This window comes from Limanda limanda, chromosome 11 (assembly GCF_963576545.1).
Source record: "Limanda limanda chromosome 11, fLimLim1.1, whole genome shotgun sequence".
NCBI lineage: Eukaryota > Metazoa > Chordata > Actinopteri > Pleuronectiformes > Pleuronectidae > Limanda > Limanda limanda.
The window spans coordinates 26241047-26259013 of NC_083646.1; the positions used below are offsets into that span (position 1 = coordinate 26241047).

The following is a 17967-nucleotide window of genomic DNA, read 5'->3' on the forward strand; positions in this document are numbered from 1 at the left end:
CGGACTTTTCAAGTAGCTATACAAGGCAGAGTACACAGACTTAAATCTGTGATAATCACATAACCATAACAACTAAAGTCATTTCTGGAAATGAAACAAAGAAAAAGCATTTTAGAGTCCTCCTGGTGAAATTTTGCAATATTCCTTCTTTGAACTGTTTTATTTTGCATTGCATTGAGCAGACACACAACAACTCACCTGATTGATAATATAAATCTATCTTGCTGCATCTCTTCTTAACTCATCATTCTGTATGCACTGAACTAAAACTCTGAATGTCCATATGATTGTGTGTCCTTGTTCTTAGATATGTTTGATTCAATGCCTGAGCAAAGCCCCACCACAGAATCCAAAGCTGCTACCACTCCTAGCGTAGACCTTTTTGGTGCAGGTACAGGAGCTGATATCCATTTCTCTGTGTGGAACCTCTTTCATCTCCTCTGGTTTCCATACGTCCACTTGTCTGTCATGTCTTTTTTTTTCACCCCACACGTCTTGGTTTGTCCCCCATAGTGATATGATGACTGTGCATGTACCCACTCGTTCAGTCTTGGATTGTCGTTGTGGCTGCTTTTTTATCTACGCTGTATCTTTTTACCTGCCACGCTAATACTTTTCTTTGCTCCCCCGACCTCCACGTTTTTTCTTCTTTCTCGTATTCTGCCTCTCGCTTGCTTTGGTAAATTAGACCTTCCTGCTGTCTCACGTGGGCCCTCTCCTTTGCCCGAGCTGGCTCTGGCTGGAGACATTGTAACGGGTGAGTTCAGCTGCTTTACCTTTACTGCATCACAGTCTCCCTTCCTTTTTTCGACAAAGTGAGCAGCAAGACACCAGACCTGACTTAAGATGAAGTCTTTTGCATGGAGCTTGTGTCTGCATGCACAAGCACACAAGTCAAATACCAAATCGTGCAAACTTCAAGGATGTGGATACATTAAAATGCAGGGATGCTTGCTTACTTATCCTGCTTCCTCTCTGCATGCCAGGCATAATAACAGTGCATGAGCAGAGCATTCTCTGCTAAGAAATAAAGCCTTCACTGACTTATGCAGGCGTTCAGATTGAGAGTAATTGAATCCCTTCCTGCTTCTTCTTCTCTGCTTAGACTTTACATCTCCAGCTCTTGCTGCTGCTTCGCCTTCCCTTGCTCCTGCTGAAACTCCAGGCTCAGAAGCCTCGACTCCGCCCCAGGCAGAGTCGGTGCCAGTTATTGACCTGCTGGGTACTGTGCTGCACTAATTCACTATCACACAAATACACAGACATATACATCCTTTGAAACAACATATGCTGTGTACAATATGTAAATATGTATAGATATATATCCATACATATATACAGAATATTTCTCCATTCTGTATGTTTGTACATTTTTTACTTAATGTTTCTCTTTCTTCTTGGTGTTTAAAAAAAAATCATCACTGAGTTGTTACAGTAAGTTCTGAGGTCATTGTTTGTAGCTTAGAGGCTAATAGAGTAAAGTGATAGACTGTAGGTGTGGAACAAATTCCAGCCCTTTTTAAATAAGGCTATAGACTGATTCTAGATACAAAACAGAAAGTAGTTTGCAGTAGACTCCACTTACGTTACCAAAATAATTTTAAAACTCTGTGTTGTGTGTTGCCATTGTGTTTTTATTTCTGTTCTGTTCATGCAATGCTCAGAATTTTGCTGACTTACTGAACTAAAACACGGGATGTGAACCTTTTCTTATGGACCGGCACTTTGTTTGCATAGCTCAATAATTACTGAATGGATTGTTTTGAAATGTGTGATGATGAAACAGATGTTTTTTGTACTGATGTAGCTTGAGTAAAGTAGTAATTATAAAGTATTATAATATTCAATTTTTTTACAACGAACAAACATGGAAGCTCCAAAAATAATTTTGCACAGATTTTATGCATTTTATTAACATATTAAATGTCCATCTATCTTTATAATATAAGTTAAATATAAAGGGTCACATTTGTTTTCTATCATGTTCAGTTAGTGTGAATGCGTTTTATGTCTTTTTTTATGTAACATGTAAAATATGCAAATATACAGCTTGGCCAGTCTTTTAATTGAACATAATCTCGTGATTTTACAGGTACAGGTACACCCTTCTACCACAAAGACAAGTGGTATAGATAATGGATGGTTGGATGGATGGATGGATAGCAAAACTGAGAAGGGTTCACACATTCCAGCTTCTCTCTTTTGATTTGTTGTCTGTGAGCTGGTGCAAAGCCGGCTAGCTCCCATTGTAAAAACTGTTCACCTTGATCTGTGTTTCGAATATGAAAAATATATTCAACACATACACAATATACAGTCTAGGCTCTCAAACTAAACCATGTCCGACCTTGAATTTGAGGACATTTGAGCCTGGGAAGTCCTAGAAAAGCCCTCGAATTTGGTGTTTGAAAACTCTGGTTCCATCATAACCTGACATATTCTCAGTTTTTAGTTTTTCTGTATGACCATATTCTGGGCATGTGCATTTATCGAGGTAGTCAGGGTGATCTGTCTCCCTGTCTCCCACCTCCCTACCGTGTCTCAGTGTGTGGTCCAGGGCTGACCTCTCACCCCTTTCTGCCCTCCATGCTGCATTGTTAATAATTGGACGGCCATGCAGACTCCTTCAGCAGTTCTGTGGAGGAGACGCAGAGCTCTGCTCCTGGAGGGCCCGGAGACGACCTGCTGGGAGGTGAGACACCTTTTAGAGTTCCTTCAAAGCATCTCATGAAAATTATGGTTAAATTACTGCAGCAAATCTGGATGAAATAATGACAGCCTTGAAGAAAGTTGTAAAGTTGGCAAACAACTGCTGGAAATATCTTATGCTGCTAAATGTTATGCAGTAAGTAATGTGGGTGATGCATCAGTCAAATGGATGTTGACACAGACTTGGCACAGGACTGGTTGATTTAATTAGAAAGTTCTAAAATGGATTTAGTCTCATTTGTGAAATGTTTCCTCCACGACCTCAGAGTGATGCCAAATCTTCTATCTGTCATTGGTGTATGGCCAAATGTTGATTAATATCGCATAGGTCTCTCTGTTTTGACCTTTTTTGTTTTCAACTGTTTACCTTAAAGAATATTAAATTTTCAACACAAACATTGTATGCTTTCAGTATGACAAATCTGAATGGTGCAAGTCTTTGAGTCATACACTGTGTGTAGCATTAATGGCAGTAAAACTATAATCCCTTTTAGGCGTACATTAACAGACCTAGACACTGTATTTTAATGGGCTTCACATGTAGTGCCTAAGAAGAAAAACAGTGTACATTTTGCTCCTTAATCATATATAGTGATCTGTGGTGGAAGAAGAGTATTTTATTGAAGAACAAGTAAAACTACAACAGTGGGAAAATAGTCATTTGAAGTTAAACCCCTAATGAGGTAAAGTACAAGTTTTTATCACCAAAATGTGCTGAAAGTGTCAAACCTAAAAGAGCTTTTGTTGCAGGAACAGGTCCTTTGGGTCCGACACGTTATGTTTTATTATTAGATTATTAAGACTGTATTTGATCACTGCAGCTGTGTAACATGGTGTTAGGTTTAACTACTCTACACAGATCACAAGATAAATGTGAGAGCAAATAAGATGATTAATGGTTTAAGAGAAAATGTCCTGTTACAGAATTATAAGTAAATTTGTCTGAATTTTCTGTACTTATCAGGATATTTGATTTCTGTGTGCCTTGTGTGGTTATTGAACTGAATCTGAAAAGTGACAAGGTAAAAAAAATGTGCAGAGCCACAACTTTTTTTGTCACAAATGTCACAAACACTTAATAATGCATTTTTATGTCATAAACTCATTATAAACTTTTACTAGTAACTAGAAAAGTAACCAGTAGCTATGGCTGTCAAATACTGTAGAGGTATACAAATATGAACCCCCACTTGAAACTAATGAAGTAGCAGCGTAAAGTAGCATAAAATGCAATGAAGTACTTATAAGAATTATACTTATAAGAAGTGTAGTAATGTAGCAAATGTATTTAGTAACCAATGTGTTTGGTCCTGGAGTAACGGTGACAGGAACCTCATGATTGTCTCTTCTATGTCCCTCAGGCCTGATGTCTCCCACCCTGGCCCCCACTGCTGCTCCAACTTTGGCTCCTTTGGGTTCCTTGGCTCCTTTAGCTCCTTTGGCTCCCTTGGCTCCCTTGGCTCCTTTGGCCCCCTTGGCTCCCTTGGCTCCAGCTCCGGTGCAGAATAACCTCTTGGATTCAGGCTTTGACGCCCTGGGCTCGCTGGTGTCTCCAACACGACCAGTCCGTGGAGCAGCTGCAGCAGCTGCAGCAGCAGCAGCAGCAGCAACAGCAACAGCAGCAGAACCTGCAACCACTACGTTGGCGCCCTCTGGTGGCTTTGATGCTTCAAGTAAGTGGATCATAATTAGTTATGTTTGGAGGAATCGTTTTCCTTCGCCTAATTTCATTTTAATAAATTGTGTGATTTTGGTGCCTTGTTCAATATAAGAAAATGAAAAAATGTCTCCTATTCACATTTGCACAGGTCTCTTGCTTCATGCTTTGATCTGCTTCATTAAAACTGTTGTATGTTAACAATGGAGCGAGTCATCTTTTCCTGCTCACAGCTTGATTTCTGCATGAATGAGACTAACCTGATCTTCTCTTGCTGTCACTGTCCTCCGGATATGAATCTGTTGTTTCAGCAGCTTTACTCCTCAGCACTACTCCCCCCCTGCTACACTGATTTCTCTTTCTCTTTGTTCTCTTGTACTCTCACAAATGCTTTGCTTTTCTCCACCTCCTAATCATTCACATCTGCCCTCTCACAATCTTTTTTTGTGTTCCACATCTTTACTGTATTGCCTCATTTTTTTAAATGTTCCTTTCACCCCTTTTCACACCCCCTCCGCTATGCTGGGTCATCATTGTTTGCTTCTTCTAATCTGTAATTGGTGAGTTGAACACTGCAGTTCATTGCAGCATGTGCAGTTCGGATGGTTCTTCCCTTCAGCGTCTTCTAACCATGTTTCTATTTTGCATGTTGCAAAACTGGCCCTGTTTGACTCCTGCATGAGACAACTTACTGTTGTTTGCGTTTGTACACTGCATCTTTATCTCCCTCTGTATAGCAGTGGCTATTATTGTGACCACATGCCATCAAGCTCTGAGTCTGCTTGAACTAGAGTATGTCTGAAGGTTTTCATTCCAGTCCTGAAGGGTTACAGCAACACTTTTTTGGTTATTTACTCATCCATGTGATCCATTGAACAGCATGACATTGTGGGTGAGGCTCTTACTCTTTGGTCAGAGATCCGAATCAAGAAAGCTAGATAATGAAAATACAATGATTCTTAGTGCAGGTGATTATAGACTTATAAAAACATAGTTATTCTGAGAATTCAAAAATGAGGTTGAAATATTAGCAGAGTAAAGTCATTATATTATCAGAATAAAGTCATAATAATATGAGAATAGAGAAAGAATATTTGAGGAAAGGAGAACCTGTGTTTGCTGGACTTACACTCCTTCTGGATTCAAATGTTTGAATCATTCTCATCGTTTTTTTTTTAAACGACAGTCGACCACCACCAAACATTTCCTCCGTCACAGAGGCAATTTCCTCTAAGTCTGATAATGGAGTGCTGATTAAGAAGGATCTTGTTATTTGTGCAACCTATTTTCAAATCTTAACAGGATGTTCTACATTTCCATTTTAACGTGAGCAACAGGCTGTTTTTCTGATATTTTATTGATTCATTTATTTATTCTTTCTCTAGAATAGGACAGAAAGAAAGTTCTGTTATTCTTGTAATAGTGTATAGTTTTAACGTTTAACATTTTTTATCAGTTTTGGAAACTATTTAATTTGCCACTGTGAAGCCTCTTGAACAATTACAATTGATATTTGCACTTCTCTCTGAGTGCAGAGATTCATAGCCAGTTGGAATGAAAACCTGCTAAATATTTGGCCTTGATGACATCTGGTTCAAAGCACTGCTTTATTGTAGAAGCAGCCAATAGTTAAGTTCCTGAACATGTAAAATGGCGAAGCAACGAGCCAAGAGAGTGCAGTTGCTGTAATTGTTTTCCTCTGAATGCTTAAACATATTGACAGTCCTGTATTGTGCATGTGAGGCACAGATAACGACCAATGCTGTCACAACTCGATTGCACCCCCACCGTACTGTCTGTTCTCACATCTGTCTGCTGCCCGTGTTGTAGCAAGATTAGGGATTTGCAGGTTGGTAATCTGTGTTGTTTCTCTGATGTCCCGCCATTCCCATCCTCTCCCAAAGTGTTTGGTGGATTAGGCGACTTGCTGATGCCTGCCGTCACGCCCCAGAGCACCGGGGGCAGCACTGCTGGAAGCACAGCTGGAAGCATGGGTACTCCCGTCGCACCAGGAGGCATGGCGGCTGCTCCCCCGGCCACCCCGCCTCCCACCAAAACCATTGGAGGGGATCTGGACTCGTCACTGGCCAACCTGATTGGAGGTAAACAGCAGCTTTTCATTCCTGAGCTAAGTCTTTAGAATCATTGACTCATGTCAAGTTAACTTTCTTTGATTTCCTTTTTCTCTTCAGACCTCGGAGTGAAGAAAAAGTAAGTGTGTTTAAATATGTGTATTCCGTGTATGCATGATGCTTGTGAAGGCTCAAACACATGTTCCTCTGGTACAACAGCAGTTAGATTTTTTTTAGACATAAAAATGTATTCTTATTTAATTCCTGGAATTTGAACAAACTTCTCATGTCTCTCCTGTGTTAAATCTCTTTCAGGGACCCACAGAGTGAGAAGAAGCTGACAGGAGGTGCCAACTGGACGCCACATGTAGCCCCCACAAGCTGGGCTACAGGAGTCCCCATGGTAAGAACGATATGGACTCTCTCGCCAAGAGATCACACTTCATTCTAGAGTAGATAAAATTCTGCTTGTTGAGTTAAAAATTGTGTCTGCTGCCTCAGACACATAGGATGTAGCTGTTTGAAATGAAAGCAACAAGTCCCAAACAAATGTTGTTCATTGATGCAGAAAAGATGCAAACAAGATGGGAACATCCAAACTCCCACAAGCTGTGTGAGCTGTGATTAAGGTTTTAAGAACATACCAGTTGTGCTGATGTTATGTACAGTCTACGTATATGTTTACACTGGGGAGCAGCGAGAGATGGCATTTCAATCCCGACCTGTACATAATAGAATTGACAATAAAGTTGACTTTGACTTGACCTCTGTCTGTGTCTTAAGGCTGGTGCCACCCCTGGAGCTCCTGGAGCACCAGGAGCTGGTCCACCTAGTGGAGCCATGGTGCCACCAATGAGTGCACAGCCTTGCTTTGCCATAGTGAGACTCATTTCATTCACAGTGAAATCTCTCATGTACAATACTGCATTTCAGTTCCATAATATCTAGATAATCCTATAGGCTTTTAGTGAAGAATCTTTTTTGCCTTGACAAATCCCAGTCTACTGTGCTCTCCCTGTCTCACCAGCCTCCAGCAGCAGGGCCTGGTGCTCCCCTGATGCAACCCATGATGGGGCAGCCAATGATGGGACAGCCCATGATGAGACCTGCCTTCACAAGTGTGGCTGGAGCTGTACCTGGAGCTGCTGCACCAGGAGCACCGGTAACAGACCACAAACACGCTCACACAGAAGCCTACATTAAATCAGGCCTATTGTTTACACACACAGTAAAGCATTTATACTTTTCTGCATGATGAAAGCATTCATGATGTTGTAAAAACATGGATATCGTGGATATCTTTGACATTGATTAATATCTGCTTTCCTTTTCCCTGTTTCTCAGATTTCTTCAGGACCTGCAAGCCAGAGTCCCAAGAAGCCCAAGGACCCTCTGGCAGACCTCGACCTCAAGGACTTCTTATAATGCCCCAGGTGGGTGCACAGAGCTGTTCATATATTATTTACAACACAGCACTATAGCAGATTCTGACTGACTTCCATTTGTTCACTTTGGGTTGTCACCACAGTACGTATGAAGCTTCTACATGGCTTATGATAAATTTGATGTAAAGACGGAACAAATTTCTCCACTGCTATGTCAGACATTTAGGGTTTTTGGTATACTACTTACATTTTTTTGACATGACATTGTTAATAATCTTTATTTATATAATGTTCTTCTCGTCATGTTGACCACTCAAAGTATTCTACTGTACATTCACCCATTCAAACAGTGCATATATGTGCAGCAATTTCTCTATGAGAACTGCACAGAAATCAGGGGCAATTTTGGGGTTCAGTTTCTTACCCATGACACTTTAGAATGCGGAATTAGGAAGACTAAGATTCAACGCTCGCCCTTCTGGTTACAGATACAGAAACTTTTTTCCAATAACTAAGGTGTATTTTACAAAATCTTTTAGACTTTAGAAATCACTTCAATGTAATATTTTAAAAATAGTCAATTCTTTTATATAAATATGCCTTTAATGTAGTGGAGCTTTTTCAGCATTAAAAGACTGTAAACTTTGCAAATGTTTGTCACTCCTTCATAGCTGCTCTGCTACTACGTACATTACCTGCAGGTTGTACCAATGATATCTATTTCGAATTTGTATTTTTTGTGTGCTTTTAACATTTGAGACATTTATGCTGAAAGCGCTTTTCTTTAGAATAACAGTGAAGAAGCATGAGCTTCTTTCTGTTCTTACATATAAGTAAAATGAGTCTTGCACCCAGCAAGTGGTTTCCTACCTACACGCCATAGCTTTGTAAGACTGTTTGGAGTGTACCATTTAGTGATCATTCTGTCATTCTGTATTGTAATCAAGAGAAAAATGACAGCACAGCACAGAAATTTTGTAAAAAAAATTCACTACAACCACTTGACACTTATGTTGAAAATATTTTCTGTTTCCTGTCCTCCAGCTGCTTTCTTCTGTGGAGCAGGGACCTGGTGTCCATCAACATCTCAGGATGCCAGCGATGTTCAGCTTCTCAACCTTGGAGCGTCTTTTCCTCCATCCTCGCCCATCAACACCCCACCCCTCTCCTGTGTGATGTCGTAGCACAACTGTGAAAGTGAACCTTAGCGGATTATATAAATAAATATGAGAGAAAAAAAATACAAGCTTGTGCTTATCTAGATGTACCAATCTTTTGTTTAAACAAAACCACACAAAACCCTGAAAAAAAGTCCACAAATGTATGTGAGAGGAAGTGAAGATGTATGTGTTTAGACTTCTTTCTAGTGTTGAGTTGAATGATGGATGTGCTTTAGTGTCCTAAGCTCCTCCCACCTCCCCATACTTTTGTCCTCGCCTCCTTCTGAAGGGGGAGGGGCTCGTCTTTGACCCACTCTGACTCAATGGGAGTGGTAAACAAAGCCCCCATAGATTTTCAGAGAAACATGTGGTGTGTTGTTTACAGAAGGGTCCTCTTCGATGTACATAAATTTCTCTGGCGAGGATTCTGTCTCTATTCTGTATGTCTGTGGAAGAGAAATATAAATGTGAATCTGACATGAAGTTGTAAGAAGTTGTGTGAGTATCCTTAAATTTCTCGTCATCATACGAAAGTATTTGGAAAACAAATATGAATTCTGCTCTATGATTAATATTCTGTATATTAAGAAACAACCTCTGCAGGCTTCTGAATCTTACTGGACCAACGAGTGATCCTTTCAGTTTGTTTCTTTTTTTAAACTTGTCTCTTTTTTGTCTTTCCTGTCTTATTTATATCTTCTGTTTCTTTTAGAATAATCCTCCGGTCTAATGTTGATATTTGCTGGCACTGCTCCTAAGATCAAACAAAGCGTTCAACTTAGTTCCAGAGAAAATGTTGATTAATTCATAAAGATGGAAGTAAACTGCCCTTCAATGTAACTGTACAACTTTCGATATAAGTGTCTACCTATGATATTGACACTTCTCATGTGGGTATGTCTTCTGCTTGTGTTTACATTATAACTTATAAAAACATGTCAGTATATGGTTATTTTGTATCTCATGGAATATCCCATTGTCATACCAAACTCTATGTTCAGACAGTTCAAATTAAAATATGATATGATAGAAAATGTAATCACAGAAGTTAAAAGAACAGATTAAAGGTACCTGTGGATTATTTTTTTCTCAACGAACAAAAGTGAAGTTTGCATTCAAAGCTCTGTGTGTGCCACCGAGGAATAACAAATATGTTGAGTGCATTTACTTCCTCATAAAACTTGTGGAATGCCTTTTTTGGGAAACCTGACACCTATGTTGTTTGCAAACTGGGGTCGGCTCATCAAAAATGATTATATAGTGCCTCTAGTGGTCAAACAAGCCACAGGGTTCCTTCAAGATCCACGTTGCACCCAGTGCTGTTGGGCCAAATGACAGTTTGGGTGTCGAAAAGTGTGATTTTACGAAAAAGGAAAAACTATAATTTGACAGATGTCTGAACATAATGTTTTTTCAAGTTGCTACTTTGATCACTGTTGACCTTTATCCCATCAGTGTAACTCCTGTGATACTGTATGTGGCCATATGGGAGCAGTGTGTAAAAACGCCCAGAGATCATCATTAAGCCATGATCTTGTTTCCCACTGATTTAAATTGGACTAAATATGTTGTAGTGTTGACCTGTATTTGGACATATGTATGACCTCATGCCCCTGTCCTGTGCTGTAACCTGCTGACCTTGTTCATCATTTCACTGAACTGTGTAAGGAATTGATTGTGAGAATCTGGAGAGAATCTGAGAAAACAATGGGAGATTATTGACATTTTTCATGACTGAATTATAAAAATATGTATTTTTGTTTAGTTGTAAAATTATTTTATTTACGATGACCTTACCCAGTGCATGTAAGCCCTTTGAGATGCAATAAATTCAATGACGGATTGAACTGCCTGTGAAGGACTTTAATTTTCTCTATATGGCTATTATGTCCTATTTAATGATATTATAATCTGCTTTAGTTCCACCCCATCAACAGCATCTGTAAACGTTTTTTTTGATTATTGTGTGTGCAATATCAACTGTGAAATCAAGTCTCAGTGACACAGGCCCATGACCGCAGGTTATCCTTTAGTTCCTTTTTTTTTAGAAGGATCTCTGAGTTAGAGTCTACTTTTGATACATTATAATTAGTGTCAAAGTTATTTGAAACTATTGCAGTCTAAAGTAATTAACACATAGAAAACCAGAAGTTATGTTGTACAGGCTCCAGCAGTAGAACACTGGTTGTTTTCCGAGTGTCTGTGTGTTTGATAAATCTGCCATGTACAATCTGGTGTACAGGCTGTAATTAAAGCAATTTGTTTTCTGGCCACTTGGGGGAAATGGCATTGGAGTGGAGACTGGGGCCCCAAAAAAATTCTGCACTGGGGTCCCATGATAATAATTAGGTCTTAGATGTAGTGTTCAGTTGCGTGACTTGTGGTGAAACAGACAGAGGTCATATGAGGTACAGTAACCATTACTGGCTGAGGTCTCATAGAGATTGTTACCCACAAACCAGTTAAAGTAGTTGAAATGGTTTTTGTAATCTGGATAATCACAAACACACACAAGTATTAAGCTTAGTTTAATGGGTGGTAGTCTTCAATCTGCATCATTAATTTCAGGTATTTGGTTTTCAAAAAGATTCTCGTATGAATTTTTGGAACATAAACTACATGAAAAACATTACATCCTGGATTGAGATTTGTTATTTTATAACAATATCACTCTTGTAATCGTATTTAGCACTTAGAACGACAGAAATCTAAACAGCTCAAATAATGTGTTTAATGGTTCAGTCCCATCTGAACGTAACCTAAATATGTAGCCTCACATTAAATACATAGTTACAGTACTAGGCTATCAAAATATATTCTGAGAAGCCCCCGCCACCCCATTCGAATAGAAAGAAACACACAAAAGTTTACAATTCCATAAATTAGCACCACGTATTCTGGATAAGCACCGATATAATTATGTGCACAACAATGAAACCACATTTCACTGTGTTGCAAGAACAGAGAAAATATGATGGGAGACACACAAATCTGGGAAAAAAAAAATCTTCTATCCATGATCAATAAGAACCCTTGCTCTATTGTGACAGAAAAGAAAAATTGTCTTATTTAGAAATATAGCTGTAAAAAAACGTCTACATATACACAATGCAAAACACCAGCTCATTATTAATCTCAATATTTCTATATAGTTCATTTGTAAAAAAAAAAAAAGTTAACATTTATTTTTCCTGGGTCTTTTGTCAAAGCCAATGCATGCAAACTCCTTTACAGTGGTGGAGAACTATTGATCTTCATAAAAATCATAGGTGGAATATACCATGAATGTGAGTTGGCTTCACTCACAATCAATTGAAAAAACACGCTTCCCAAACTTATATGTGAAATTGTCAAATCCTTTTTAAAAAGAAACAAAAACAAAGCAAAACTTCAGATCGGATCAACCTGTAAATACATACAATACATATTTTTCTCTGTTGTTTATTTAGCAAATAAATAAGAAAAGTTAAAGAGCCAGTTTAATTTTAGGAGTTTGCATGGGTGTGTGTTTTTGTGTGTGTGTGTGTCTGTACGTGTGTGTGTGTGTGTGTGTGTGTGTGTGTGTGTGTGTGTGTGTGTGTGTGTGTGTGTGTGTGTGTCAGTGGAGGAGGTGTTGTTGGAGGCAGGAAGACATGAGGCAGTCATTGGGCCCCTGTTTGGTAAAGGAGGTTGGGGGGCTTAGAAAAGGTCAAATGTCTCTTAGGTAGTCTGATGGTATGGAGTGGGGAGGTGGTTGAGGGGGGATCCTGTGTTGTCTTAGGCCCCCCGGCACTCACTTGAGTCCCCGTGGACCCAGTAGCAGATCTGAGCATATTTGACGGGTGTTATCCTCACTGCCACGTTGTAATCCTGTTGCATCCCGTTTCCGCTTACGTCCACCCACTGGTGACCGGTGAAAACCCCAATGATCTTCCTCGTCCACTTTTTCTTGCCGGGCTCTTTCAGGCGGATGTAGACTCCAGAGCCACTGGAGCCAGGTTTGGCATCACAGTGCTGATAAAGTAAATCATTGGACTCTTCAGACACTGAGCAGAACCGGTAGACCAGGTTGCCAGGCCTGTCATCATCAAAGCCAGAGAAGTGGATCCTCCCAGCGGGGAGCTTCTTAACTGAGGGGATAACACCAATATCCATGTATTTGACTTTTGGGGCTTTCTTCAGCTCGAGAACAGCATAGTCATAATCTGCAGCCAGTCCATCAGACACACCTTTGAACCAGCCCTTTGGAATCTGGGTCTGCTTGACCCTGGTCCACCGGAAAGAAGGTTTCTCTGATTCTGCACTTCGCCGACTCCGGCTCTTCCTACCTTTCCCCTTCCCTTTTTGATCCCCTTTCCCAACGCTCTCTTCCTTTTCTTCGACGTCTTCTTTATCTTTGTCGCCCTTTCTCCTTTTTCCCTTTCCTCGCCCTCCTTTCCCTTTGCCTCCTTTCCCTCGTCTGGACTTCTCCTTCAGAATACCAACACGTAACTTCTGCGCTCCGTTTAGGTAATCCTTCCCATCATGAAGGCAGTGGGCAGCCGTCAGTACATGTTTCGGTGAAACCAGAACCCCAGAACATCCTGTGGAGAGCTTCACAGAGGTGGAGAAGGGATATTTGGTAGAGAACTGCTTATCAGAGATAGTAAAGCGGCTGTCTGTGCCGTAAACCTCCCGTTTATGGCGTGAGCCAGTTGATGAATTTTTGGACAAGGCAGTCACCTCATTGACACCTTGCACAGAGACTGAGGTAAACGTGCGTGTACCATTTTCGTAGACCGTCTCATAGGACAGGAACTGCTCCAGGTCTTGCAGAGATGGTTTAGGGAGGCGACGCTGACACTCGATCCCACAGGTCCCACTTAACTCCGGTTGTGGATGTGCTGAGAAGTTGGGGCTGCTGAGATGCACAGTACGTCTTTTTCTTACTAGAGGCACCTTCCAATGTGGCCAGGTATACTCATCATCGACTGCGTTCTCCTCAGCAGCTGCAGCCAACGTCACAGCCAGAACAACCGGTAGCAGGACACACAGGGGAATGGGGCCCATTGTTAAGTTGGGCCTGGCTCTGAAACATAAAGGACAGTGAGGAAGACTTAGGAGAACGTTTTAATATGGGTTGACATCATAAGTTACTTTCATGAGATCTTCACTTCTGTACAAGATTCAGTTTGTTTTGTTCTAACATTGCCACAAAGGAACATTTTCACCATGTGTGGCACTAGAGACAACAGTGTCAGTCAGTCGTCCACCACTTTGGTCCACACTGAAATATGTTCACACTATTACGATGGATTGCCTAGAAATTATGAAAATGTATGTATAACTATGGTCATATGTTAACCCTTATGCTGGTACCACCATTCAGTTGCAGCATCACCACGAGGTTCACGTTTGGGGTTTAATGAAAGGCCTTGATAACTTTCAAGTGACCTTCAGGATGAATTGAGATAACCTATGTTATACCTATAAGTATAACATAGGTTATCTCATAGGTATAGCATCATGGTAGACGGTTAAATGAACATTCAAATAGCTTAGTAAGATATTACCTCACCTTGTGTAATGACATAATGTTAAATGTTGAATTTGCCAACCTTTTTAAAAGGACACTGGTTGTGGGGAGGTAAAACTTGGCAATTCATCTCACACAGGTCCTCAGTTTGAATTGAACATTGCAATTATGTGGCATGCAGTGTGGCTACTAAGAGGTTCCAGTGCAGTGTAATCTCTAATTGAAATCTAGCTGTAGCTTCATTGTTTGCTCCAATGAAGTAAATACGATATATATAATGGCACCATGGTAATGGCTCAGAAATCACACCAGTTTGACATCAGTGAGGTGGGTTCATATGGTTTGATCCACTTCTGAAGATTCACTTGTTTCAGCACTGAACACATCTACTTAATAACAGAGATGATGTTAAGAACTGTATGACAATCAAATGAATGAAACAAGAATACTCATCTTTGAGCCCCTTAAGAAACATAGGACAACATTTCCCTGAATTGAGAAGGTGCTATATCCATGTTGATGAGTGAAGAAAAGCTATACAATTCCATTTACAGCCACAGGGAGGCAGTGTAGCCCAGAATATTAGAGAGTCTAATTGTGGGAGGTAAAAATAATTTCAAATGCTAAAGTTTGCAGGAAAATGATTGGATTCATTATTCAATAGGGGGAAAAATACATCTACATATAACATTGTCAAGCTCTAACGACATTTTTCTAGAGTTCTGCGTGTGGTTTCAAGGAGATTTATGGCCAGTGAGTCTGCGGGCCAGGAGAAGCAGAGGATGAACCCCGATCCTCTGAATGGGCTGAGACAGTGGCTTGGAGGTTTGCCACAATGGTTAACCTTCCCTCCCAGTAATTACCATATCTGGTTTCCTGCAGCGCTCCACTCCTTGTCTATGCACAGAAATGACATCAATCACGGAGACTGTGCAGGCAGACAGGCTGCCGATTAGTGCATCTACAGAGTGTGAGGCTGCCAATAATCCTGATAACCCTATAAAGAAAGTTACAATTTGGGTGCGTTTTAATAGACTCAGCAGACCATCACTTAACTAGAGAGTAGGAGAGCATCAATACGTCAGCGCGGCTGCGGTGATGAAGTCACGCAGGGCGATCCCAAACACAGGGAGAGAAAAAAAAAATGTGAAAAAATTTCTGTTCACAGGGGAGCATGGGTGGGGTTTAAATGTATCCAGACAGGCTGACATCTGGTGGGTTATAGAGAAATTATGTTTTTGGGGAGCAGCGGCTGCCTCAATTGGCCAGAGACTCCACTGAGACACATTCCCTTTCAATTAGATGTTAGTGCAGCATGAAAATCAGACATCATCTGGTTGGGCAAAGCTCCCAGGAGACTCATTGCCTCATACAGTATCACCTGAGGACCATATCTGTGCTTTTTCATCTATTGTGGGGATTCAACCCAAATTCAACGTTCTAGTTGAGACGACACATTTTTCAATTCCAGGTTTTGCTTGCAAGTTTGTGGCTCAGGTGATGGATAGAGCGGGTCGTCAAGGAACCAGAAGGTCAATGGTTCCATCCCAGTCTCCAATCTCTTCAATTCCGGCTGAAATGTCCTTGGGCAAGATAATGAAGACCAAATTGTCCCGGACTGAGAGTGTATGGGTAATGTGTGATAGAGAAGGGGCTGCACATAGATGCATTGTATGAATGGGCAAATAACTGTATTGTAAAGCACATTGAGAGGTCTCAGACAATTTACCATTCAGTTAGTGCCCTGCCATCCAGCTGAGTGTGCCACACTGTCTCCAATAAAACATAACCCAGTGCTCAACATCTAACCAGTCCGAAACAGACGGTAATAAAACACAAGCCCACAAGAGCTGTAAAACAGTCTCTATAAATGAGAATACAAAAAGTGACCCTGAGTTTCTGCTCAGCTTCACACTCTCACCAACCAGACATAGACGTAATACAAATCCAGAGGAGAGGCTGCAATTATTCAGCATCGAGTGGAAACTGATATGCTGCCATGATGGCTCTCGGTCACAGAGGCCGCTAGTTTCAACTCGACTATTTTCCACTGCTGTCAGCTGAACGAGAAGCTGCATGTGCACTCTCCATCCCTGGGTGGAGGGAGTCACAATAAGCTGCCTAACAGGGCACCCAGGAGACAAAGTGGCCAAAGGGTGGCGCTATGGTGCAACTCTCCATATCCACCACAGCAAACATGGGCATGGATATTGTCTAGTTCAATACCACGTTTATCACTTGAGATTATTTTCATTTATTTTGACCAATTTTCACAGTTTTGAATAAACTTTGTTTCACGGGCACCTTTTACTGAGTATGTTGAAATCCACAGACCCATCCAACAACACACACTGTTGTGCCCATGAAGTCAGATTTCACATTTAAATGCAAATGATTATGAAAGATATATCCAAATCTTTCAGCTATAGAGTGAAATGAGGAAAAAGGTAGGGAATGAATATTTCAATTGCAGAACATCCATACCTATATGAGTTTTCATGCCTTCAATAAATAACCTCATCCAAAAGTAACATCAACCAATTCAATAATAAACACTAACATTACAAAAGATTATGTAAATAATTAATATTGGGCACTACTAAGAAGTTTAAGTTGTGGGTAATCCCCACAAAGAAAAGATGCGATAATGTAAACTGAGAGAGATCAATGAAAAACGAAAACATGAAATAAGGTTAAGTTTTTACCCCAAGGCTCCAACAAGAAGTCAGTAATAACTGTGCGCCATGACGCGTCCTACCTGCTTGCATCCGATTGATGGATAAGTCAAATCCGCAGTGTATTGTTTGTTTTGTTTCCCTAAGATACACACAAATATGATCCCAGTAGAAAACACAGTGCGGTGTTAGAGCATCCCAGACGTCCCGGCATCAGCAGCGCTCCCTTCTCCTCATGACTTCTTCAAAGAGGAAGAGAGAGAGAAAGTCTCAGCCGGGACGTTGCGCTCAGGCTGCACTTGATGCTGAGGAGGGAGGGAGGGAGGGAGGAGGGAGGAGGAGGGGGGAGGAATGAAAAGGACTGTTCTTTTTTTCCACTTGTCACAAAAGCTTCACGTTCACGAATGGGTGGGACTGGAGAGAGAGAGAGAGAGAGAGAGAGAGAGAGAGAGAGAGAGAGAGAGAGAGAGAGAGAGAGAGAGAGAGAGAGAGAGAGAGAGAGAGAGAGAGAATGAAGTAAACGGGCCTGTCTGAGTGGACTGAGAAGGAATTAGCCAACAAAGGCTTGTGAGGGGTTTCCACTCTGAACAATGAGAGCTTCCACATCTGCTGCACCTTTTTTCAACATGTCCACTCAAGTGTGAAAAACCAAACTCTCCCAAATTCAGTTAGTAAAAAGTGAATTCTTTGCACAATGAACAGACATGAAGGTCCATTTATATAGAAAACAACCTTTTATTGTTGACAATGTGCACAACTTTGCTAGGCCCAACAGTCCCCTTGAATTCAATCAAGCTGCACCATTATTTTTTTCT

At 40.8% G+C, this 17967-nt stretch overlaps 2 protein-coding genes across 2 annotated transcripts in view; one reads left to right on the plus strand and one right to left on the minus strand.

Annotated features, from left to right (window-relative positions):
* snap91a (synaptosome associated protein 91a) overlaps positions 1-7863 on the plus strand; it is a 60976-nt gene extending 53113 nt beyond the window's left edge. The window contains exons 17-28 of the mRNA XM_061081595.1: positions 308-391; positions 689-757; positions 1106-1222; positions 2621-2692; positions 4071-4277; positions 4308-4382; positions 6271-6468; positions 6559-6577; positions 6754-6841; positions 7222-7317; positions 7466-7600; positions 7783-7863. Of these exons, the coding sequence (XP_060937578.1) occupies positions 308-391; positions 689-757; positions 1106-1222; positions 2621-2692; positions 4071-4277; positions 4308-4382; positions 6271-6468; positions 6559-6577; positions 6754-6841; positions 7222-7317; positions 7466-7600; positions 7783-7863 (1241 nt within the window). The remainder of the gene's footprint in view (positions 1-307; positions 392-688; positions 758-1105; positions 1223-2620; positions 2693-4070; positions 4278-4307; positions 4383-6270; positions 6469-6558; positions 6578-6753; positions 6842-7221; positions 7318-7465; positions 7601-7782) is intronic.
* Positions 7864-12595: 4732 nt separating this feature from the next.
* prss35 (serine protease 35) lies at positions 12596-17340 on the minus strand. Its single transcript, XM_061081879.1, has 2 exons — positions 17236-17340; positions 12596-14030 (listed from the first exon to the last, which is right to left on the minus strand). The coding sequence occupies exon 2, from the start codon at positions 14009-14011 to the stop codon at positions 12740-12742; it is 1272 nt and encodes a 423-aa protein (XP_060937862.1). The 5' UTR covers positions 14012-14030; positions 17236-17340; the 3' UTR covers positions 12596-12739.
* Positions 17341-17967: the final 627 nt, after the last annotated feature.